At 41.2% G+C, this 26827-nt stretch overlaps 1 protein-coding gene across 15 annotated transcripts in view; it reads right to left on the bottom strand.

Annotated features, from left to right (window-relative positions):
• Positions 1–1231: 1231 nt before the first annotated feature.
• The window catches only part of LOC117719719 (protocadherin alpha-7), a 222463-nt gene continuing 196867 nt past the window's right edge, over positions 1232–26827 (bottom strand). For 14 of the 15 annotated variants that reach the window (XM_034517937.2, XM_034517938.2, XM_076912776.1 and 11 more), the window contains exon 4: positions 1232–3955. In XM_034517937.2, coding sequence (XP_034373828.1) covers positions 3645–3955 — 311 coding nt within the window. In that variant the 3' untranslated portion in view covers positions 1232–3644. The remainder of the gene's footprint in view (positions 3956–26827) is intronic. The other variant, XM_076912772.1, reaches the window with a different exon arrangement.

The raw sequence follows: 26827 nt of genomic DNA on the forward strand, positions 1-26827 counted from the left end.
GTTATTAACACGTATAGTCTCTACGTCCCAGTCAGCTGCTGCCGTCCTTGTGGAAACCTTAGAAGGATTATTAACAGTACCTCCCTTCCACTTTAAAATCAAGGTAATCAAGTTACAGGTTCCTCCCTCTCTTAAGGTTCCCCACTCTCGTTACTATTAACATTGTGAACTAGAAAACTCGTTTCTTGTGGGGGCCTCTCCTGTGAACTGTGGGGTGTTGAGCAGGGTCCTTAGGTCCCTACTCAATAAAAGACACAGCATTCTCATCTCCAATTAAGGAAGACAAAAATGTCTCCTGACACAAGCTGATGCCTGCCCCCCACCCCTTGGAGAGGAGGAAGACTGTTCCATACTGAGAACTATTGAACTTAAAGCCAATGATCATCAAAATTTAAGCTTCAAAAGGATAATCTAATCTACCTATTAACAGAAAATGAGGCAGCATGGAATGAACCTATGCAGGAGGGTGGCAGTTAAGTACTCTATCATCAACAAAAGTTCATTTGTGGGGATGGTGTGTGTGTGTGTGTGTGTGTGGTGTGTAGTGTGTGGGGTGTGTGTATGTGTGTAAAGTGTTTGTGTGGTGTGTTGCAGGTATGTATAAGTGTATATGTGGGAGGGGTGTGTAGGCTGTATGTGTGGTATGTGTGTTGGGTGTGGTATGTGTCTATGTGTGTGAAGTATGTGCCTGGTGTGTTCTGGCTGTGTGTGTGTATGTTTGTGAAGTATGTGGTAATATGGTGTGTGTGTGTGTGTGTGTGTGTGTGTGTGTGTATAGTGTGTATGAGGTGTGTTTTGTATATATGTGGGGGGTTGGGGTGTGTGTGAAGTGTGTGTGGTATAGTGTATGTGTGTGTGTGGTATGTGTATGAAGTCTGTGTGTAATATGCTGTGGGCATGTATATGTGTGTGTGTGGTGTATCTGTTTATGTTATTACTTGGTTTCTTAATTGTAAAGAGGTACAGGGCTAAATAAGTAATTAAACAAGATAACTGAGGAGGGGTCTCTAGTGATAAAAACTGATTTACTGCAGTTTTTGTCAGACTGAAATAGCAAAGCAGGAAGTGACCATCACTCTCCTGGCTGTGATGTGTGACTCTTGATTCCATCCCTGTCTGCCTCAGTGATAAACAAGATCCAGGTAACAGCCAGACCCTTGAGCAGTAACAGGTCATGATCATCAGTGTCCCGTCTTCTCCTACTCTTATACTTAGAAATGACCACCATTGCTTTCACACCACCATTTCCATTTATTAGCAAGAACAGAGGAAATACCAATAGCACCAATTAAAAATGAATCCACATGACGTGTTTTATCCTTACAGCTGTAATAACTAATAACTAACACGAATTGGAAAGCACTTCGTAAATTTAAAAAGTGCTGTACATACACATTATCGTTATCATCATTAATAAATTATAGCCCGATTCTCCTAGTTCAAAAGGCACGTAAGGTCAGTTACATGGGCTTCAGTGGGGCAAAATGATCACAACCTACAATGTAGCAATGGTTCACATGTGCTGTCAACGAGTTTTACCCCATGCAATCCTGCAGAGCTGAAGTTACACACCCTTCAAAATATGGGAGAATGAAGCTAAAAGTAGACAAGACAGGTATCTTTTTTTTGAGATTTTATGCCTTTTAAAACAGACTCCTACCTCTTTTATATGCTTTTAATAATAGATAATATAATTAATCGAACATCTAAGTTGTGCACAACAAACTTAAAATGTCTTATTTATGGTAACAGTAAATTTTATTACTTTCTACAAGTTGATATTCTGGATAGCATTTCAAAGCAGTCTGCAAATTCAGAGAGGTCAGATTGGTACAATTTTGTGCTTGCATACCCTCAGGGACTTTCTTCAGTATTTATTCCAGAATTCTTACTAGGAAAAAAAAAAAAAACTAGCTTTTTCCATTCCCTTGCCAGCAGGAGTCTTGGCAAGAGACAGCCCTTGGCTGACCATAAATAAAATTCCTTGAATCACCAGCATCTTGATTTAAGAAAGAAATTTTACTGTGTCTTCCATACACAAAAGCTGATTAACAATGGTTTAAAAAAAACACTATTCCACTTTTCCACAGTTGTACAAAAGGAAATATAATGGGCTTACATTCAACAATAAAGCTTAAAGTTCACTCTAGGTAATAGTTGCATTAACATTCACATACACAAGCACAGAGTAAGTATATCTCAGGAGTCTTATAATAGCATACAGCATACATATGGGAGATTGATTCAGGTAACATCATAAGTGTTAGTAAGGTTAGCAATTCAGAGTGTTATAGAAAAGGAAAACTAAACAAGGCGAAGGTGTAGGCTAGCACACCGAGACAACCACAGAATCAGAGGAATGAAAAGTCTGCTCACTGTATGAATGAGAAAACAATATTTTTCTTCAGTTTCTGGGTCTTGATATAGCGGGTTAGAGAAGGTTGTGTAATCAAAGTGCACATCATTTTTTCTTAGAAAAGAGAGAAAGATCCTTTCATTTAGTAATTAATACATGCAAGAGGCAGCCCCAGAGTGACCTGAAAGAGTAAAGCTGTGATTGGCAGGTGGCCGGTATAATACAGATGTTCCAGGCAATTCTCTTAAAGCACTTCTGTAGCAGCAATGATCATTTCAAATGGCTGTAGACTGGATTCTCTTTCGAGGGAAGGTTGGGGGGGGGACTGTATTCGTCATATTTCTTTAAAGATTTATAGCTATAGACTTTCTCTTTCTCTAATAAATCTATCAAACAACAAACAGCATAAAGTGAGGTCTTGGGTTTTTCTTTTGCTTTTGCATATGTGTTGTTGGAAAAGGATGCGTCCTTTTCATAAACATTGTGTGCAAAAGAATTTTTAATAGCGTGAGCACAAGGACGTGTACAGGAAACACATCAGATCTGCTTCTGTTGCCCTGACTGACCCTCTTGTTAAACACTTGAACTGCTGGCTTGTGTGCATAATGAAGGTTTTGAATATAGTGATATTATAGCCAACAGATTTGAGGGACTCCTAAAGCTTTGTCAGTGGAGATGGTTTTGTCTGCTAGAGGATGACCACCACACCTCCAGTTGAGAGATTGAGAAAGTCTGGTTCTTTTAAGTTTCACATTTCCCCTTTCAGATCAAAGACTCTCAGTGTTTATGTGCCTTTGATTCCCAGCCCTTCTTGTGTTAACTAGTCTAATCTGGACCAGCCCAGCCAATACCAGGCTCTCAAACACTCTTGGTAGCCACACATACCCAGTGACCACAAACACCCAACTGCTCAACCTGAATACCTTTCAGCCTGCCCTGCAAATATCATCAAGACAGGATGCTTGAAGCACAGGGCAGAGAGTCCAACTCTCACTGGCGGGGCTGGGAAGCTTCTCCTTTGCGGCGGGGGAGAAAGGAAACCTGGGTCTGCTTTTTAGGTTCTGAAAACAAGGCAGAGTGGAGAGAGAGAGTTAACACCAGACTTAGGAAAGCTTTTAAGACAAAACCTGTTAAATGCGATCAAGACAGACACAGGGAACTTTCTGCAGATTTCTGAGGTTTCTAAGAGGGCTCATGTCATAGGAGAAAGGAGTGGGGAGTTGCTACATGGGAGAGATTTGCCATTATTACAAAAACTGGCTAAGTGGCTTGTTTCCATTTGGTGGCCTCACTGGTCACTGTTGTCCGTCGTGCTGTTCCCTTTCTCTTTTTTCTCCTGGGTCTTGTTACCCTTCTTCTTTTTCTTCTTTTTCTTGGTCTCCTCCTTTTTGCCGAAGGTTATAAAATCGCTTTTGTCAATTTGGTTGTTAGCAGGCTCCTGCCGGATGGAGATGATTGCAGGAGATCCTGGGATAATGAATTTGTCTGGCAACTCACCGGGACCGGACTGTTTGGGGTTGCCTGGTCCGTATTTAAAGGTCCAGCTGTTGCTGTTGACACCAGCGCCCACTGGAGGGGACACCTCTCCTGCCTCAGGTTCTGAAAGACAAAGCATCACAAATCAACAACAGTAAAAGTATGCCCTCCCTTACTCCATACACAAGAGGGAGAAACTGCCAGTGTCTGGAAACAATCAGCAGGGCAGATTTTCTTACCACAGGACCCACAAATCTAGTTTTCTAATAACATGGTTTTGCCTCCTTGGGAAGAATTTCCTGAATAACAGCTGTGGGAGCTTGCCTGGAGCAAGACAGGAAATATCCAGACTTAAAGCAGAAAATGTTACTTTGAGTGTATTGATTGGGTACACATTTGTTTTTATTCTTTTCTGTTTGTTTGTTTATTTTGTTTTGTTTTGTGGTTTTTGTTTGCTTGTTTGTTTTCTACACAGGGTTTCTCTGTGTAGTCCTGTCTGTCCTAGAACTCCATCTGTAGTCCAGGCTGGCTTTGAACTCACAGATCCACTTGCCTCTGCCTCCTGGGTGCTAGGATTAAACATGTGTGCTTCCTCTGTCACCTGGCTTATTTTCCCTCTTAATTCTGTCCAAACTATAAATGGATCGTTTGAACTAATTGTCTGCCTTAATTCTGTGGATAAAATAGAGATGAGATGGGAAGAAATCAGGTATAGAGATCATTCCATAATAGAAGAGGATGAAATCCTGCTGTAAACCGAATCTATCTGTTTGGATAAAGTATTCCAATTTCATTCTCAAGCCAAGTTGTCTATACACCAAGGCACATGCAAAATATTGTGGGACTACAGAGGAGAAAATTGTTAATTTTTTGGAGAAGGTTATATGGGACTGTAGAAGCAAAGGGACTTTGCTCTGAGCCTGCAGAAGATGACTATGGAGCCACAGAAGGTGCCATAAAATGTCATAGTGACTTAGAAGAGAAGCCACAGCTGAAAGGGGAGAAGGATGGCCTGCCTGAAAAGGTGACTCAAGGAGCCATGACACGGGAACATTTTGACACCATGAGAGGGTTTATGCACCTGGCTCTGCTTTTTGGAGGACTCACAGAATGTTCAGCCAAATAGCTTGTTTATGCTCCTCTGCATCTCACGGTTGTTCACACCTGGAATTTCCATGCCTTACTTCCAACCATTTCCTTGGCGTCCCTGAGTGCTACTGTTTTGAACATTGTCCACACCAAGTTTTCCTAAGCTGTTTTCTAAACCAATAGTAACATTTCAATTCCTATTCTAGCAAACCTCTCAGAAACACTTGTCACTTCCTTCTTGAAACAATGACTCATGAGTTCTTTGTCCCATAGGAGAATAATATACCTATGGGATCATAGTGTTGGTCTAGGCTTCTGTGACATGGCAAATTAAAATGAAAGAAAGGGGGAAAAAAAAAAAGAAAGAACCCAGTTTGATAGCTATGTATTTTATATAGACATAGAAACACTGAGGAACTGCATAGTTCCCAAATAGATGGCTCTAACTCTAATTTCATAGGTTTCACTAAAGAGCAGTGAATTTTTAGACAAGTGACAAAGTAGTCAGAGAGATTTTCTTCCTTTTCCATATTTTGCAGATGTGTCCTCGGGCCAGCACAGAACATTCTCCAGACCTTCCTTTTTTTTTTTTTTTTTTTTTTTTTTGACCAGCTTCCTTTGCATGGCCCTCCTCATCCGTGGCATTTGATGGATTTGGCCTGTGACTCTCATCTCGATTTTATCTCCACACTCTCTTTTTAGGGTCTCAACCCTGTTTAGGGGGCATAAATGACCATCTAAATATAAAAATAAAGCCAAGAATAGTGGCACATGCTCATAATCCCAGTATTCAGGAGGCTGAAGCAGAAGGATCTAAAAGTTCAAAGACAGCCTGGACTATGTAACAAGTTCAAGGACAGCCTTGAACTATCTCAAGTAAAAATAAATGTATAAATAAATATACTAATGAGAGAGATACAGATTTTTACCTAAAGTTCCTGTCCCTCTGTGCTTCAGTCTCCCATACCCAACTGCCTCTTTAATGTCTCTACTTACAGATTTCAAGAAATTGCAAACTGGAAAAAAAAATCTGAAATCAAGCTTTTGATTCCTCCCTTTATACCTGTGTAAATCTTTCCAGTCTCAGCATGCAAGATCTCATTGACCCTGTTGTTCAAGCCAGGATGTGCAGAGCTAGACTTTGTTTTTCTTTATTGTCTACTCTCAATGCATTGCCAAGATGTACTACTGATACCTCCTAAGTAAATCCTACTCTGTTTTCTCCCCATGTTCCTTATTTTCAGGACATCATAATCTCTTATATAAACCAAAGCAACAGCTTCCCCCTTCCGCTTCCGGCTTCCTTTTGGCTCCTCTCTAATCCCCCACATTGTAGCCAAATTATCCTTATTCTTTGAAGTCCTCCAGTTTTAAAAGTGGAAGTAAAATTCTTTAAAATAGAAATCAGATGAGCTCACTCTCTCATTTAAAATTATTCAAAAATTGTCTACTGCCTGGACAGGAAAAGACTCATTTAATATGGTTTATAAGAACTGTAAATAACCTGTAATATGGTGTCTTTATTCTCCATCCACAGGGCTGTTTTGCCTCAAGATCTTGAAAATGTTAAGCAGATCCTGAAAGCATAAAAGTTTGCACTAAGCCTTTGGAAAATAAGATGTTTTCAGGGCAAAGCTTCTCCAAGATTCTTCTCCGAGATTCAAAAGTATAACAGTGACTTCAGAAGAGAAACCAGAACCATCTCAAGTGATCTCCCTTTCATTCTTTAAAAATTCCATTTAAAAAATATTTTTATGTGTATGCATGTTTTGCCTGCATGTATATCTGTGTATAATACACGTGTGTGGTGCTAGAGGAAGCCAAAAGAGGTTGTCAAATCCCCTGGAACCAGAGTTAGAGATGGTTATGAGTGAGCTACCTGCTGGGAACTGAACACTGATCCTCTCAGCTGCTGTTCTTAGCCACTGATCTATCTCTCCGGCCCATCCCTCCATTCTTATTAGGAACTCCACCGTTCTAGTGTGTGATTAAATGCCTCTTCAGAGAAGTATTCTATAACCATTCAGACCCAGCAGTACCCCCTTCACCCAGTAAAATCTACTTCTGCAAGGTTTATAAAGGTAAGATATATAGACATAGATGTGTTCACCAATATAACCAGTGCCTAGTATAACTCCTGGCCCATTCATGTATATAAATACTTGTTAGGTGAACGGATGAAAGGGTTATCATGGAAGGCAGAAGTGGTACCAACTCCGGTAGACCAAACAAGTTTATACTGATGATGCTTTTGAAGTCCAAGTAGGAAATGAGGTAATGCATACAAAGTGGCAATCCTGATGCTTCAGCACAATGTAAGCTCCAAAATTGGTATCTCATATGAATATAAATATACACACACACCACACACACACCACACACACCACACACACACACATCACACACCACACACACACCACAGTGCTTGGAACTAAGAGAGTTAAAGTGCGAGTTAACAGCAAGCAGGGAAGAAGGCAAATAGGGAGCGTCCTTCTTCCCTAAACTCCTTTTCTCATAGAACAATTCCCTTGGCAGAGTTAATGCGACAGCACTAACTATCCAGGGATAGGGCAAGAGAGGCTTACCCCAGCTCTGAGGCTAAAACTAATTTCTTTCCTATAAAATAATCCAATCTTCAGCTTATCTCAGCCAGAATCTACCTTATCAACACAGGCTCTGACTCTGAAAGACCTAGAGAAAAGGGGGTAGGGGAGTCTCCATTTTTGTTTGAAACTCAAGGCCTTTCACATGCTAAGCAAGTGGTCTGCTACTGAGGCACACCACCTGTCTCAATCTATCTTGTCTGTCAGTCTGTCTGTCTATCATCTATCTATTTTAGTTGAAGACAAGGTCTTGCTAAACTGAGCCTCAAACTACTATAGCCTAAGCTGTCCTTGAATCTACATTCCTGCCTGAGTTTCCACAATAGCTGGGATTAGAGAGGCCTGTGTCACTATGCCTTTAAAAATAAAAATTAAAAAAAAAAAATGTACCTGGGGATTAAACCTTCCACAAGCTACTTAAACAATCTGCCACTGGGCTATAGCCTGAGCCCTGAGAAATTTTTTAAAACTGTTTAAAAGCCTCGGGTTTGGTGTCCAGAACTAGGGTTCAGTACCACTAGAGTTTAGTTGTCCTTACAAAAGCCCAGAAGAGAACATTTTGTGGCCATAGTCAGGACTCTACATGAGGCCTCTCTTGCAGTCACCCAGAGATCCAGAGCCCAGAGATGGCTTCATTCTGTGGAGGACATTAGTGGCCATGTGTATTGGCCTAGGGAAGCCTTGCAGCCAGCCCACCCGCCAGGAGCTAATTGACCTCTTTTATATTTCAGGAAGCTTCTTTATCCTTTGCTGGCTGTCTTGGTTTTTAACTGACTCAGCCTAAACTCTGAAGAGGCAGCCAGAGAGCTATTCAGGTACATTGTCCACATGTTCAGATTATGTGGAGCAGGAAGAGGTATGGGTTCTCCAGTACTCCCCAGGCACTGTGCTGCATAACCTATTCTGGTCTCCTCTTTTAAAGCAAACACATCCGAGGGCCCCAGCAGCATCTGCATTGTGACTCACTGAAGTGAAAGCTCAGCTTAAGGATCTGATGAGACAGCCATTACTGACCTCCTACTCAGATTTCTTTTTGACCAAGGGGACTGAAGATCCTTGGCTAGCTCTGCCTGTTAAATGTTGTACCTTTCCATCAGTTCCAAGGATATAATTCCTTTTGGACACGGTAACAGGAGATACAACAAACTCCACCTGCAAGCCAGCCAAAGCAAATGGTACACCAAGGAAATCTCTCTTCTTTTAGAGACACCTCTTCTCCTCCTTACAGTTCTCACAAGGCCCTGCCCATTACTCCCAGAGACAAAGACACAGTCAATCAAGATCCAAAGAGCTGGAGTTCAAAGTCAGCCTGGGCCACTTAATGAGACCTTGCCTACAGTTTTTAAGTTAGCAAAGGGGTTGGGAATACAGACGCATAATAGTCCTCTTGCTTAAAATGCAGAAGGCCCTGAGTTCAATCTCCAGTACCCCCAAATCCAAACAGGTGCGCTTCTAAGATCCTAGAAAGAGGATATAAAAAGTATCAAGCCCACAGGAGTTTGGATCCTTGGGAAGAGTCATTCCATATATTCAAATGACAACTCAAGATTTAGAAGTTTTAGTAAAGTAAGATCACAATTACAAAAAAAAAATAGTTTGGCTTGCTTGCTCTTTCTTTCTTTCTTTCTTTCTTTCTTTCTTTCTTTCTTTCTTTCTTTCTTTCTTTCTTTCTTTCTGGTCCTGGCCAACTTAAAAATGAGAACAGCATGCATTTTTCAAAAGTACAAATCTTCCCTTTTTATTAAAAAAACAAAACAAAACAAAACTGCTTTCCGTGATAGCTAGCTGGCAACTTCATGTAATCCTGTAATACACTTGGGCACTGTCCAGGGGTCTCTGGGCAAATTCCTCTCTCTCCTCTTTCATGCTAAGTCTAGCTGCATGAGTTCATGGCGTTCTTCAGGGACTAAGAATGACTGGGAACTCAGAAGCCAGGGGAGGTTCTTTAGATGTTGCTAAGCTGTAAATGTTTCCCCAACGCCCCATGCTGACCTGCAAGAAATAAAAGAGGGACAACGAGAACTAGAAGAAATAGATATTGCTAACACGTGTATCTGCTTTGTAGATGAGGGGGCCTAAGGACCAATTTTGGACACATGATTACTAACCGGTGTGGCCCGGCACTAGGATCTAAGCAGAGGCACATTCTGAACTGTGTATCAAGGTCATTTGATAACATAAAATATGACTATCTGTTTTGTTGCCATCTTGGAGAGGCTGAGAGGCAGGCAGGGGCCTCTGAGCTAGAATCTGCTGAAAGGAACGGAGGTGGGGGAGGGAGTGCGAATGTGAGGGTGAGTCAGGAAAATCACAGCTCAGCCTCCAGGTTTCAGGCCCTCCCCCTTCTCCCCATTCATCCCTTTGTTTCCATCTCTGGGATTCAGTGCCGAGGTTAATAAAGAGCTTCCAGAAAAGCCATCACTGTGATTAAAGCCGAGGACTATCTTGCCAGACAGCACTTCGGAGCCTGCCTACCGCCCACTCTGATCTGTCAGTGCACCCAGCAAAGGCTATTAAATGATTACAGGCGCTTCCGGCCCAGCCAGCCAGCTCCCCCCCCCGGACTGTTCCTGCTCCGGGGTGGGCTGCTGCTGCCGCCCGATCCCGCTGCTAAGGGAAGAGTCTAGTCACCAAAGGTTCTGTCTGGGGTTTGCATGTGAATATTCAGAGGCTTGGTGCTCAGTGCCACTCCTCCTCTCCCTCTCCCTTGCTGTTTCTGCCACCCGCGCCACAGGCAGAGTCACTGCATTCTTTCAGGCGGCCCTGATTTCCTTTGTGTCTTCTAGTTTTGAGCAACAGCCTCTTGCCCCAGTCCTGTTTTCAGAATTTAGCATGAGTTTAGAATTGTCTACATGCTCGTTCTGACTAAAGGGAAAAACAAAACAAAAATCTACACTCAAACTGCTGGAAAAAACAACAACAACAACAACAAAGAAAACAGGTTATAGGTGGAAAACATCCCCTCCTCCCGCCCACCTATCTTTCCTTGAAAGTTTGAGTTTGTGAACTGACGACTGGAGAAGCACTGCCCCTTAGCTGCAAATCAATTGCACAAACCTACACCACGTTCACAAAACGCGGGAAGAATCCGAGTCTGAAATCTGAATCCTTTCCTGGATCAGAAAGACAAAAGAAAAGCTACAACCACCTGGGGACCATCCAACCACCTCCTTCATTTTTCTGCTGCTTCTTGATTCTTAAGAGTAGACACAGAAAGAATTCCCATAAAAACAAATGCTAGCATATATTTCCCGAGCAGGATGCCTAGCTACATGGTGTAAATTACGATGTTCCAGATATCTTTTATCATCTTCCGTTCTCTGCTTTCATTTGTAAAATGGGTAATAATAGCAGTTGTTACGAGATTAAATGTAATTCTTAAAGAGCACCTGCCTGGCACAAAGTAAAAACCCCATTAACTCTTACTTGCTAGTAAGATAGAAACAGAAGATTCACTCATTTTTTTAAAAGGACTATTAAATTCTTACCATGAGCCAGGCAGTTTAATTTGTGCATTTTGCATATGTGTATTTGTTTGACTAATTTTAAGTTATTATAATTAATTAAATTTATTTAAATATGGATTTAAATAATGTTTTATTTTTCAGATAAACATCTGAAGGCTTAAATTACAGCAAGTTGATTTGCTCTAAATCACGCAGGGATTTGGTAATGAAGCTGAAAAATCATTCTCTCTGTGCCCCTTTGGCTCAGTAGGACAATGGTTTCTCCTTTGAACACACACACACACACACACACACACACACGCCTTGGGAAGCCTGGCAGTGTGGTGTGTGTGTGTGTGTGTGTGTGTGTGTGTGTGTGTGTGTGTGTAAGGGTATAGCTTTTGGATCTCTGATCGGGAATCAGACTGGGCAAGTAAAAGGCTGATCCCCAGGGGTCACCAGAAATGACACTCCTGGTGTTTCACTCTCTTTGGGTGGGATGAGCTGATCTGGGAAAAGATTCTCTGACTGTTTGGTGCCTTGGGCCACAGCTGGGCTAATTTTCAGTAATCTTGGAGCGGAAGAGAGAAATACAGTTGGCATATTTTTAAAGCCACAGCTCTTGCTTTGTGCCCAAAATAACTCTGCCATTTCTAGGTTAACAGTATAAAGGCATCACGTGCTCCAAATCCTGATTCAGACACTGGAATGGCTGGTCTCATACCTTCCCACCTTCCTAGCTTGAAAAATCAAATCAAACTTCTTCCACTGTCTTCCACAACCAGCCAGGGCTCAAGCTGCCTGTTTTCTATTTTATTTCCTGCCTGCTTAGATTCTCCAGGACATAGAAAAAGGACTTTCCCTTTATAACATTTCTTCTCAAAAAATTATTCCACACTCCTCCATGGCAGCTGACTATTACACTTTAAGGAACAATGCTTAGAATTCAGATTCTTCAGGAGCAGGTCACAGATTTGAATAAGGATCTCATCCTCACTACTCACCTGCTGTAAAACCTTGAGCTAGCAGTCACTTGATTCTCTCAGTACCTACTTTTTTCGTATGCAAAATAAAGATGACAAAATCCACCTAATGGGATTGTGAGCATTAAAAGCGACAGGGCTCGTAAATAACAGAGAATAATGCCTGGCATAAGGAGACACGGCAATAAAGAAGAATTATCATTAGTACATAACACTGCTGTTAACTTATTTCTGTGGGCAGTACTTTCAGGAAATCTCTTTTCCAGGTACCCTCATCCCAGAGGGTCAGACCTTTCCAGTTTAGAAGTGGCTGGGAGAGAGACAATGATTTTTCAGGGCCTCTAGGAGTGATTGTGTAGTTAGACTTGGTAGAAAGCACTCCTAGATTAGGTATCAGTAGCCATGGGATACTGGACAGTAGTGACACATGCCTTTAATCCAGCACTTGGGAGGCAGAGGAAGTCGGATCTCTGCTAGTTCCAGGCCAGCCTGGTCTACAGAACAAATTCTAGGACAGCCAAAGCCTTGGGTTCAAATATCGGTGCCACTATTCTTTCTTCTCATTTCTTCTATATTATTTTTATAACATTGCTTTGATGGTTTCCATCTGTAATGCAGATAAAATACCTTCTTCTCAGAAGCTTTATTACTCATGCCACTAAATGTATTTACTTACAACAAAGTGGTCATTATAGCAGACGATAAGAATATGAATATGAGTTAGGAAGGTGAATACTGACAGGTGTCCTATTCTTAAATAGTGAAAGAAATAGGTGTGCATTTGAGTTTTATGGTAGAGTAACTGGCATAAAGATAGTGCTCACCTTCCTAAAGGAAGTGAAATAGTTTGTCATTTACAAGTAAAATCTCTCCTCTCTCTGCTCCAGGATTCTCAATGTATCTTAATGATAGCAATACTGTATAGTTGCTATTTTTATACCCTATGACCTCCCAATTCTACTCCTAGAAATACACCATACATGGATATTACTGAAAATATATAAGACATATGTATAAGAATACATATATTGCATTGTTTAAAAATGAAGATACTAAAGAAGGAAACTGGGTAAAAATAAATTGAATTATAGGCCTACCACTTAGTACTAGCTGCCTTAAAGAACTAAGTAGATCAGGGTACTGGAGAGATGGCTCAGTGATTAAGAGCACTGACTGCTATCCCAAAGGACCTTGGTTTAATTCCCAGCACCCACATGGCAGCTCACCCATGCCACCTGGCAGTTCACAACTATCTGTGTAATTTCAGTTCGAGAAGATCTGACACCCTCACACAGACATACATGTGGGCAAAACATCCATGTACATAAAATAAAATAAAGAAGTAGGTCTCTTTGTACTAACTTATGTTTTTGTGAAACCCACAAACATAAAAAAAAAAATGTATTGTAAAAAGCCACACATGAGTTGTACACTAGCATGCACAACAAATCCCACTTTGATTTATAAAAGTGTACATATTATAGATCTAAATAAATCTTTTGAAGGTTTGATAGGGTGACCTCTAATGTAAACTACAGACTGGGTGATAAGGATTAATCAGTCTAGGTTTATCCTTAGTAGCCAGTCTACCTCTCTGGAGCAGAGTACCATAATGAAGGACAATCGTGCATGTGAGAGGGGGCACCATACTTCCTGCTCTATTTTGCTGTGCTCTGCTCTAAAATATGGACTTGTTAGCTGAAGCTAGTGCTACACACGTGTCTTCCCTGCACTCAGGAGGCAAAAGACAGCAGGATTGAGGTTTAAAGTCCACCCTGGGCTACGTAGCAAGTAGTCCTTGGTTAGTTAGCCTTGCTACATAAAGAGATCCTGTATTAAGTAAGTAAATAAAATGTATTAATTGAAAACTACTTAGAGGGTATGCACAAAATTGCTAGCATTGGCTGCTTCACTGAAGGGGAATGGTTGAGAGAAAGGCATTTTTATGCAAAGAGTACCATACAGTTTAATATACATCAGTGATATAATTGTATTTTATCTTTAAAGTTTTTCTGAGCATCCTGGGAGATGAGCACCACAGGACTGATAGTACTTGTTACTGGGCTGGTAGTGATGAGGCTTTGCTCATTGTTTTAATTCAGCAGAAATTTGATTTTCAAAATTTCATTTCTTTAATAACAAGGACCTATTTTGTACCTCTGAGTGCCTCATGAAGGTGGGAGAGGGGTCGTTAAGAAATTAAGAGCCTCAAGGAGAAGGATTTTAGTGTAGATATAAGAGAGAGTACTGCCAGAGTCACCTGGAAGAATCCAGATGTGAAAGGAGAGAGAGTAGAAGAGAGAGAGAGAGAGAGAGAGAAGCTCAAGGCCTAAGTGGTATGGTTATACAGAAATCAGAAGCTGGGGGAGGGGAGGAGAAAGCCTCATGAGAAGCACAGGGTGGAGCCACAGGTGAGCCTAGAAGCCAGGCACTGGTTTTGGTATGCTAATAGACAACACAGCTGTTTCTCCCAGGTTTCTTTGGGACCTAACAGTGATGTCTTTCTAAGTGTGGGGACTTGTGAAACCAGCCTAGCCTGGCTAGACCTAGAGATCACGGCTGGCTAGTATCCTCCTCCAGCCCAGTGACAGTCCAATGTTGCCGCTGGCTGCCCAATCCCAAAGTGTGTGGGGCACAATCATCTCCCTGCTGCCAGTGAAGCATCCTGTGCCTTTGGTTGCTCTTTGAAACTTTTCTTCTCTACCCTCCCCCTCACATCGCAATCTGTGCTTCTCAGAATCTGGCAGCTGTCCCAGGCTCTGGGTTGCTGTGTCACTTCTCAGCCTCGGGCAACCATTTCTAGACAAGTAGTGATGTCTGCACTGAGGACATAAAATGGAGACTGTCAGAACACCAGTAGCTAGATGACAGGAGCACGGAAGACCTTCACCGCCATCACCACCTTGACCTACACACTTCACTCACAGCCATTTAATCTGGTAAAAATGTTTCAAAGCCTATTTACCATGTGCCAGGCACTGTGGTATTTTAAATCGAATGAAAATAATTGCTGGTAGCATTTTTAAATTTTTTTTTTTAAATTTTCATTTTGTTTTGTTTTTGTTTTGTTTGTTCATTTGTTTTTTGGTGATTGACACAAAACCATCCAGAGCACTCTTTGTGTCTCGTCTAGTGTCCCTTGTTTTACATATTATTGTACAATTTGATGACACAAAAGAGACTTTGGCACTATGAGGTTTACTAAATGGTGGTAATACAAAGTCAGTTTTAAACATGCTTGCCTTCATGATATACACCTTCTCAGGTTCCTCTCAATTGACTGAGAACATTCTCAGTCCAGTCCTATGTATGACTGTGGGAGACTGGAGGTGGAGGTAATGTTAATTTGCCTCCCCTTTAGTTCCCAAACTTTGTTTGGGAGAGGAAAAAGGCTTTTCTTTTAGCTTACTAACTCATTTTGACACTTCGCAGGCTGATCTCTGAAGCTCTGGTGGAACTAAGAGAGCTTCAAATCATTTTCTAAAAACAAACCCAGGGGCTCCACTGCCAAATAATTAAACTACCAGTTTTATCTTGTCATTTTTTTGTTTGTTTTGCTTTTTGTTGTTTTTATCAGAGTATTTAAGGCCCTATATAATCTGGCTTAGTTTGCCTTCCTGTTTTGATTTCCTTTTCACTTTCCTACCCTGTCCACCAAGGGCATGCCTCGCAGTCACCAAGATTACTTACTTCCCTTTATTTTTTTCATGTATTGCTTCCTTTGCCTGAGATTTTCTGCCTCTCTCATACTTTCCATTCTGCTATATTATCATAGTAAATGCCAAGTAACACCAGACACCGTCTTTAGATTCTCAATTCTATCTTGTAGGCTCCAAACATCCATCACTCATGGCTTTAGAGAGAAGGTTTGTGCCTTGTAAAAATAATTTGGGGGAATCATCTCAGAAAAGATGGACCAACTCAGCTGACTGACATAAAGTTTGTACTGAGTACAACAGACTCACACATTTTGGACTGCCCCCTCCAATCGGTCCTGTCCGTGCATGACGCATGACAGAGCTGTTTTTATCACATGACACTGTCATCTTTCTATCTTTTCACATTTCTGTTCTCCAATGTATTATTACTATTATTATTTATTGTTACACATGTAAGTATTAAATATTACACATTAAATATTTTAATCATATCAGCTGAATTAGAACCTGGTCTGATAAGAGAGCTTAATAAATAGTTGGTACTATATACAAGGTTCCTACCAAACTCAGTATTGAAACCAAGCCAATGAAAGCACCTCTGGCAAGAATTTCATGTCTTTATCTGTGCCAGGGCAGTGGAGGCAAGAAAGAGAAACGAGAATAAATGAGAATTTTTAAGAAGAAAATTTGATGCTGATGGCCGGTGATGGAATTGTAGCAACCTGGCTGGGCCTCAGCTGGTGTAAGTAACTTCCTAGTGCCTTTCAAACAGCCACTTAGAAGCTAATATCCTGGAGGCAAGGTTGTGACCCTGAGTGAAAAAGATCACAGAAGCTAATGTACACCTCTAAATCCCTGGATTCTAGGATAACACACCAAAAGAGCCATCCTCCCAAAAGAAATTTCCCAGAGGCAATTATGTGGAATCAACTTATTCTTGGTCTAACATAAAGAAATTGAAGTGACAAGGACCACTGAATGAACAGTCCCACAACAGCAGACCTCAAGGACAGCATTGGACTGACATCTCAGTGCCACTCAGAACACACAAGGATGCTGCTCCTGAGAAGGCTCTGTAAGGGCCCCAAGGCCTTATCACCATCAGCAGTGGGAGGGGTCATCTGCCCTCAGAGAGGCTTTGCAAGTGCCTTGTCAATTCCATCCTAAGAAGAAACTGGTGTCAACTTAGGTTCTTGTGCAAGATACACCTAAGAAACAAACAAACCCCATGATACATATGAACCCAGAGAATTAGGCCCCAGTTACCCCACTCCTGTCTCTAATGTAAAAAAAACTACTTTGAGGAAAACCTGGAAAGGTAAGGAATGGTGGCTAAAGCACTTTCCACCCTCAAGCTCCCAGACACACACACAGAGAGAGAGAGAGAGAGAGAGAGAGAGAGAGAGAGAGAGAGAGAGAGAGAGACAGAGACAGAGACAGAGACAGAGACAGAGACAGAGACAGAGAGATCAGGTTCTTAATTCTTCTCTGTTATTCTTCAAGTAAGTCCTGATTGTACATTTCCTTCCTTTCTCCTTAGCACAGATGCTAGAGGCTGACAAGACAGACCACACACAATGTTCCCTGGCACTTCATGGACATCACTTTTAGCAGCTACTACACCCCATGATTACTCTTCCAGAAGAGCCTTTGGGTGATTCGGGGCATGTCTTCTGCCTCTCCCAACCCTTAGAACAAGGTTCTTAAGCCAGATGCACATCAGTCAGCATTAGACTTCAACACGGTAATGTAGTGGAAACTATTTCCTTTTTGTCCACATTTCCACTTTTGTCCAGAGATAGGAGAATCCTCACCAGATGGACTCTTCCATCCTTTGGGTGATGTACTCTGGAAAGAGCTAGGAAGAAAGAGACTTTTAACTCTATTCCTCTGCTTACTGTTCCTAGGAAATAACTGTTTATTCTATTGGGGGAAGCAGGTATGGAAAACCTGATTTTAAATGGACTGTGCCAAGTATCGGCAGCCACTGTATTCATAATATACCTTAGCTAAATTCTCTTTCTCTATTCTCCCCAACTTGTACTGAGTAATCAAACAACCAGGACAGCTCTCCCTTCCCACCAAGGGAACTGGATACCTATTTATTTTCATCCCATTCATTTTGGAAATTGGAGACCCTGATAGTATTCTACAGACTATCTTTGCCAATAACAAAACTAACTTTGATCATTAAGCTCCTTGCATTTGTTTTTTACATTATTGTGTTGTATGATATGGGGGTAGTGCATGCTCCAGGTAAGCATGTGGAAATCAAAGAACAACTCCATGTAGTTAATCCTCTCCTTCTACTTCCATTGTGGGTTCCAGGACTCAAACTTAGTTTGCCAGGCTTGCATGGTAGGCCCTTCACCTGCTGAGCCATCACACCAGCCTTGTATCTGCTCTTCGTTTGTTAAGATTTGGAGAGAGAAGACATTTAATACTCTCAACTAGAGGTAGAACAATTAGTAGCTTTTGAAAAGGATTTAAAGTCATGTTCCTAATATGTATCTTAATTTACCTTCACCTTTATTAAACTATTGGCATGCACACACACGCACACGCACACGCACACGCACACACACACACGTACTACATCTCTGCTTGAACATCAAGGATCCTGTCGTAGGAAAAATGATGTGCCCTTTCTCAAAGACCTGTGAATGTGTTATACTGCATGATAAAAGTGATCTTAATCCTATATGATTAAAGATCTTGAGATAGATTATACAGGATTAGCTAGTGAGCTCAGTGCATTTGCAACATCCTTAGAAATGAAAGAGAGAAATTGATTTGCAGATGCTACATTGCTGGCTTTGAAACCAAAATAAGGGCCCAAAGGCTTAGAAATGCAGGCAGCCTCTAAAAGCTGGAAAGTGTAAGAGATGGTCTTTTCATTCTTTTAATGACTTTTGAGACAGGATCATGCTCTACCACCCACCCTGGCCTGGAACTCCATATCTTCATGCCTAAGCCTCCCAGTTGTTAGAATTGCAGTGTTGGAATTACACCTATGTGCCTCCATGCCTGTAGAGTCCTGCTAGAGAGCCTCTAAAAAAAATTGTAGCCCTTCCAACTCCATTATTTTAGCCAGTGAAGCCCACTTTGGGCTTCTGATCTTCAAAACTATCTGCTAATCAAGTTATATTGTTTTAAACTATCTATCTTGTGTTAAGTTGTTATGATCTTTGGACACAGAGGTGCAATTTGTATCCTAAGGCAGAATGATGCTCTTACAAATAACTAAAAATATAAAAAGTGGCTTTAGAATTATGCATTGGGTAGAGTCTGGAAGAATTTTGAGAGACAGGATAAAATGGGCTTCAACGACTTTAGAGAGACTGGTAATAGAATTGGGTACTAATGATTCTGCTAGAGGAGACCCACAAAGATATAGGAAACATGATAAAGTAATATACTTCTTAGAGAATACCTAAATTCTTGTGAATATACTATTCATGCAAATATGTACACTGAAGGTGCGTGGTATGGGGCTCAGATGGAAACATGAAACATGTTATTGGCAACTGAAGGAAAGTGAGTACTTGCTTTAGTGTCTGGAACACACTGTGATTTAGCCCCATTTGAGATTTTGAGATGCTTTAAGATTATAATATGTGGTATCTGAAGCCACAAAATTTATGTGAACTTGTGACAGCAGTAACAAGAAACTAGTACAGGCCATTGTAGCTGGCCTAGAGAGCAGACAACGAAACCTCTGCCTGCAACGTGGGATAACATGGTAAATAAATAGGGTTTGGCAGCAGAAAGACATGAGCTGAAATGCCTTTTTAGCTCTGTATTCATTAAAGAATTCAATAAATTTTTCTTAAGCATTGATGTGCGTAAGCCTTTTACTTGACACTGAAAATACTAAAGTCAGCAAAACACTTTGATCATCTGCGTGATGTAAGGAAATCACTTCTCATAAGCCTCCACTTCCTTTTCTGAAACATGGGAATGACAATGTACTTCTCTCTTAAAGTTGTGTAAGGACTGAAGCGGTAGCTCAGTTGATAAAGCACTTGTCTTACTTACAAGCAGAGAGATGTTGCACAGAGACATTAGTTTGCTCCCTAGACCCATGCTTTTAAAAATCAGTCAAACATGGCATTGCACTGAAGAGGCAGAGGCACATTGAACCTTAGAACTTGCTGACTAGTGAGAGACCTTGTCTCTAAATAAAGCTGGAAAGCACCTGACAAATGACACCTAAGGATATCCTTTGAGCTCCTCACACACACACACACACACACACACACACACAGTTATTGTGTAATACCTGTGGAATACTTTTATTACAGTTTTTAATAAATAGTAGGTATTGCTGTTAAATCTTCCTCTTGTTCTAAGACTGTTTCTATAGTTCAAAGACAATGGTTCAAGAGTTAATGATATCAAAAGCTGATCAACAAAGACCTTCCTATTAGTACATTCACTGGGAAAATCTCCCTAGGACTGGTTATTTGTGGTTTAGTGTTGAGTTTTGTTGTTGTTTGTTTCATTTTGTTTTCTTAGTAAGAGAACTGGGAATGCAGCTCGTTGGCAGAGCACTTGCCTATCGAGCACCATGGAGGAGTTCTATCTCCAGTCCTAGGAGAAGGCAGAAGACAGGGGATAGCCTTCCTAGTAGACTTTGGAAACAAAAAGCGTGTGGTGGGGGTAATTCTGTGTTCTATGGCTCATCAGCAAACTCATGAACTCAAATGAATCTTCCTCACTGTTTACACATCTAGAGATCTTCTCCCCTAGAAATCTAGCCTCTATTCATGCAGGTTGGAGAGCATCTATTCTAAGTTGTTCACATGTTCAGTAGCTTTAGGGCCCATCTGACTCCAGGTAATAATGGGAACAGAAATGGGACACATGTTCTTAAGCAACACAGTGTCCATACTGTAGGTTTAGAACAAAAACAAAAAGAGGAAAACAGAAGACCTAGGGAATCCTTCAATACTAAGTTTGAGCCTGCATGGCATGTAAGCAACGGCTCTGGACAAAATTGGACATGAACTCAGTATGTTGAAATTTCTTGAATCATCAACACTGACCTTGCTTGTTTAGACTTTTGTCTACAAAGCAACACTCACTCATTTTTCACTTTTAAGTCTTTAAAAAAATGTGATGTGATCCAGAGACTGAGGGTTTGGGATACAGTGGGTAAGAGGTATGACTCTAGTAATAACAAACTTCTCATTGTTTCTTTTCTCTTGTGAACCCTAATCTGGCTACCCAAAGCTACTTCTTCATACCTCAAATTTCAGTGGTTACACCTCTTAGGTATATCTTCTACCACACTCTCAATTTAAACAGGAACCCAAACATCCTTTTTCCTGCATTTCCTTTGGTAATAGCAACTCTAGTACTAGCCCTTCCCATCCTTTACCTACGCCTCTCCTTAGAAGGTAGACAAGATGGCTGAGGAAGTGCTTGGTTTCAGGAGGTAAATTAGGGTAGAACAGCATCTATCTCTGCTTCCTACCCTCTGCTTACTGACAGCAAGGAGGCTTCCAGTGCCAAGGCAGAATAAGTCCCCTCCACAACCCACACACTCACTTTTAGCACCTGGAACCCTTATGAGCCTTCCCTAGAGACCCCTGATCTACAGTCAACATTTGACCTGAATATGTTTCTCCAGATTAGGCAGTGACCTTCTCAACTGCAAAGCTGACTGCTTCTATGAAGATGATTTTTTTTCAAGTTCCTTTGGCTGACTGTCTCCAAAAATTTTTGCTATCGAAGTCCCTTGGTATCACTTTGGAAGGCTTTAGTTTGTAGCTTGCCAGTGTGGGTGAGATCAAGAGACTCTCTGGAGCAACAACACTTAAAATAATTATGAATTGTCATAATAATTCTACTGTAAACCAGGTTAGAAGTAGACTTTTTTGTTGTTGTTGTTCAAGAGCCTTCCAAATAGGAGTTCCCAGACTCCTAATCTAAACAATCCTAGTGATCTTCCTCACAAAAGGAAACACAGACTCCACCCTTCATTTCCCCTTCCTCACAAAGCTTTCAAACAACAACTGGCCTGCTGTCTTTAGTCTTTGTGCTGCTGAGACAAGTGGAAAACTTGGTGAATTCTCCCTTTCTTATGATTTACAACATTGGGAACTCCCTAGCAGAATCCTGACTTAGACTGTTGATAAAGGGCTTTAAAAGTCAACAACAACAGAAAAAGTGCATATCAAAACCTAGACTAGTATTTCAGAAATCCTATTTCAAGGGGTGGTGTTGTTGTTGGTTAGTTCATTTGGTTATTTTGTTTTGCTTTGAGATTGGGTCTTGCTATATAACCTGGCCTGAAACTTAGTATATAGACCAGACTAGCCTTGAACTCCTGACAATTCTCCTCTGTCAGCCCTCTTCAGTGCAGGGATTAAATGTGTGTTTACTAGAGCTGGCTCCACATAACCAGTGAACGAAAGAAGACTAAAGCATATGATTTTTCGAAAACATGGTCAAAGTTGTCAGGAGGAAATTCTCCAGGGACCATACTCTATTGCTCCAATGTAGTCAACATATTAAATGGATCTATGACAACCAGAGACACTATAATGAGGTTCTATTCCTTGCCCAGCATTAGCCTGTGTCTTTGCATCTGTGGGGTTGGAAGGAAACTTTATCCCTGGGGAACAGTTTTTGGTGTTCACCTCTCCTTACTGTGAGTGTCCTCAAAATGTATGTCAAGAAGCACACGTGCGTGTACGTGACAGTGGGTAATTTCCATGAGACTTAGAGTCTCCATTTGAGGACAACAGAGAAGGACAACTCTTATAATATATGTCATGATTTCAACCTTGATTGTTGAGCTACCAACACTGGAAAAATTAGTTTGAGGGGAAATGTACAGGAAATACAGGGGGAATAGAACTATCACAGAAGCTACTTATTATAAAAAAAAAATTAGAACATCAAGACATCTCAATTCCATCCTTTTACCTATTACAGTCAATAAAAATGGAAAGTGCCGAGTGTCTCTCCAAGAAGAGATGAAGAAAAGACACATAGACAAAGGCAGCAAAGACTTAAGCTTCCTGGCTTCTCCTGGGATAATTCTTCTTGCCATATTTCCTTGATACCTCCCTCCAGACCAGGCCAGAACAAGCAAATCTTTGTGTATCATGGGCTACATGGAGAACTCCAACAAGCATGAGCTTCACACTCCCTGGAAATGAAATTGCATCTTCCAAGGGTTTGCTTTCTCTGCCCCACTAGAGATCGCTTACTACATAAAGCTCTTTTCCTGGGCTGTCAAACAGAAGGTGACAGTGGAGGACACAGAGAAGAGCTGCCCTACTCACATGATCCCTGAACTCATTTTTTTTCCTAATAAGGATATGCACACACCCACCAGGACTGGCATTGCCATGACAACAGCTGAAGTCCAGGGTGAGCAGGTTAGTGGAACAGCATGCTTTCTAAAATCTTCCCAAAGGGCCAGAGGCTGCAGTCACTCATGAGACATAAAAGATGTTGACAGTGTTCCTAAATGGACTCCAAAAAACTTACTGGACGTGGTTTCTCTGGGAGGAGTGATTAGGGATGGAGTCTATATTGAGTCTTCCTTGGGGACTTGGCTTGGTTAGAAAGGCAAAAATCTATAAAGTGAATAAGACCGTGGATCCCCCTATAAAACTAGGACACATAACCATGTACATTTCCCACCGAGTAAAGAGATGTGACAAACCAGGACAAAGGCAATCCTACAAGGAAATATAGAGACAAGCACTTAAAATCTCAGTGACACAGCCTCCCTACAGAGACTACTCAGAGAACCTCAGGCCTATATTTTGAAAGTAAAGAAAGGATAGATTCATCTTTAATAAAAACACACACATATATACAAAGAAATCATAAAAATAGCTGTTTTCTCACTAAATCTATTTGGACTCTTTAACATGTGAATGCTGTGCCATTTAATTACTGACTTCATAAGGAAGACACAACTCTTACACCCATTTCTCTGAAAAAGAAACTGAGCATAGAAAGGCCCTAGGAGCATACAGTAACTGAGTGGCACAGCAAATGTCACAGGAAGCTTGCTCTGGGTCTGCAGCTCCAGTGGTTGGCAATTATCTCTTGGGTCTGGGAAAGGCCCTTGCTTCCCACAAGAATCATAAGCAGATGGCTTTCACACAGTTTCTTAGCCTCTAAACATACTAGGCAACATCAGAAATCTTTACTCTAGCCCAATGCATCTTTGCTGTTACTGATTTGTGATTTTGGCACTGGGGATTGAGCCCAGGACTTCCCACATGATACATAAATGTTCTAACACCAAATTATATTCTTTTCACTTTTTATTTTGGATAGCATCTCCTGATGCTTGCCCAGGTGGCCTTGAACTTACAGACCCCTGCTAGCAGCTCCTAAGTAGGGAAGATCACAGACCTGTGTCAACAAACTCACTTCTAGAAGGATTCCTAAACTTCAGGGTGCGTTGAGATCCCATGGGGAGCTTGTCTGAACATTTCTAACACGTCCCTAGATGTTATTCGTCCCCTACCCCAGGAGCTGCACGTTGGGAACCACTGCTTAGTACCCTGAGTTCTCTAGCTAATAAGCCTCACTGCCTTAGAGCCTATCCCACCCAATTAATCTTTCACTGTTCAGTTCCAGGTCCCCCAGGACCTTGCTTCACAAGCTATGATGTTATCTTTGGCAGAGCTGTGTGCCTTGGAATTCCCTGGGTTCTTGGTAAATAGAGAGAACAGTTATTATCCTCTATTATCCATGGAGGATGGACTCTAGGATCATCAGAGACACTCAAATAGGTTGATGTTCAAATCACATATAAAATGGTGTAGTGTTTGCATGGAATATCACAATCCTGTGTAGTTTATATCATATGTAGAGGAGTGGTAATGCCTAATACAATGAAAATGCTATGTAGGTTTTTACCTTGTACTGTTTATGAAAGAGTGACAAAAAAATCTATATATGTGTCTGATACAGACATATTTTTATCACATATTTTTGATTTGTGGTCAGTTGACTCCATAGACCCAGACCTTGAAGATTTGGTTGGATTTCCCACCCTAAAATATTTTTATTGCTGCTTTTCTTTTTAACCATGGTTGTTTTGTTTATAATTTTTTTCCAGAGAGAGTCTCCCATGTAGGTTAGATAGGCCTCCATTGGGACCCTGCTACCCTGCCACATAGCATCTCTTATGCTGATGTGTGCACTATCACATCCAGCTTGCACATGGCTGGTAGCTCTTGAGAGTCTATAAACTACATAAAGAGGAGCCTTGAACAACTAATAGTCGAGAGCAGCCTGACCCACTGCACACAGCCCAACCAGTTCCCTGGCAGGCAGGGCCCATCTTTTTTAGAGTCTCTCCGGATTCCCTCTAGGAATTAACCACAAGGGAACACTTATTAAGACTTTTTCAGGGCATTCACCCAGACAAAATTAAAAGTTGAACACCAGTGCCTGGCCCTTTAATGTCCCTGCCTCGAAAACACATTCCTCCATCCTTGCAGAGGCTGTAACTGTACTTTGTGCATTTACTGTTTAGCTAATTTTCTCTGTGCTCAATCTCATGGGAAGCTGGAGGGAAATAAGGAGACATGTGATCCAGGTCTGCTTATATAAAAGGCAAGACTGGAGAACAGGGGCCAGTAATCAGACTTACCCAATTTAATGCCTGACTTGTTTATCCTACAGAAAACATCACCTGTGTTGCTTCCATCAATCCCTTCAGAATACAGCTTCTTTATCCCAGGCTTCTACAGACTGTGACATTAAATGAAGAGCTTGCCAGCAAAGCAGAAGAATTAAAAGGAAAAACAACCGCAAGAGGCACGCACATGAATAAGAAGCAGTTCCAAGTAGACCCAGGTTCCTTTATGTCCCTGATCACAGCCACTCTGGTGTTGGCATAAAAGGACGGTCAGTGGTAAGACACAGGAAGAGCTGAGACACAAGTGTAAGAGGCCGCAAGTACAAGAAAAAAAAAACCTTCCAGAAACAACTGCACCTTCACCATGAAGCACATCAAGGAGTGATACAGTCAGTGAAAAGCAGCCTTTGTTTGAGACTGAAAACCAAGTTTGGAGAAGCATTTTCCTTTTCTTCAGGGAGCAATGAATAAACCCTCCTCTCCCCATGCCCAGGAGGGTAGTGGTGGGAGACTCAACTCTATAGATATCTGGACCTACAAATGGGAACTATTGGATTCTAACCATCATGTCATCAGTCAAAGCCAGATAGTAGATTACAAGCCATGGAATTATTTCCCCCCAAGACATGCATAAGCTGACTACATGTGCATCAATGCCCGATGCCAACCATTGCAACGCATTAAGGCACTTTGTCATAACAATAGTAATCTTTACACCATTCCTCCTCAAATGACCAAGAACACACTGTGAGTTCTAATGCATCAAAGTACAAAGGACATGGCAGAAGGCAGAGGAGAGCCCTTTTACCTTCCTGTAATTGGTGTGGAGGCATTTTAAAGAGCACAGTTAGGTCACCACAGAATAACTGGAAAGTGTGAGCTCTGACCTCTCCTTAAGGGCCATGAGTATCAGCAGCCAGTAAGGATGGAGAACAATGGAGATTCTTCATCTATCTCCATCACAACAATGGATCATCAACAGTTGGGCAAGATGATCTCCAAACTCCACCCCTTTCTAGGAAGCTATTGGCTGTGGATAGATGATGGGAATTTTTTTTTCTTGAGGATGTGGGTAACTGATAGATTTTCCAGTCTCCAGTGCATGGCCCCACACCGATACATGTATGGGCAGCACTAACAGGACTTAAAGGGCTATCAGAACAAATGCCATGGAGTTAGGGGGACTATAGGGAAAGTTGGAAGGGATAAATGGGGATTAGATAGGATCGTATTTCATTATATACACATATGAGACTCTCAAATATGAAAAAATTTAAAAGTGAACTTGGATGCAACTGTTTGCTGGCTAATAATAAATGTAAATGTATGTGTATATATATGGATGCGTATGTGTATATATATATTGAATGTGTGTTTATATACATATGTGTATATATGTATATATATGTGTGTGTATATACATGTGTATGTATATATGTATATATGCATATATATACACACATGTGTATGTACATATATATTTATGCATTAGGAATATATATCCCTAACATTCTTTTGAATCTGAAGGACAAACATGGTTCCAAAAAATAAAATAATCCATAAATATTCCCATTTTATGTGTGGCTGGAA

Source organism: Arvicanthis niloticus, chromosome 14 (assembly GCF_011762505.2).
Source record: "Arvicanthis niloticus isolate mArvNil1 chromosome 14, mArvNil1.pat.X, whole genome shotgun sequence".
NCBI lineage: Eukaryota > Metazoa > Chordata > Mammalia > Rodentia > Muridae > Arvicanthis > Arvicanthis niloticus.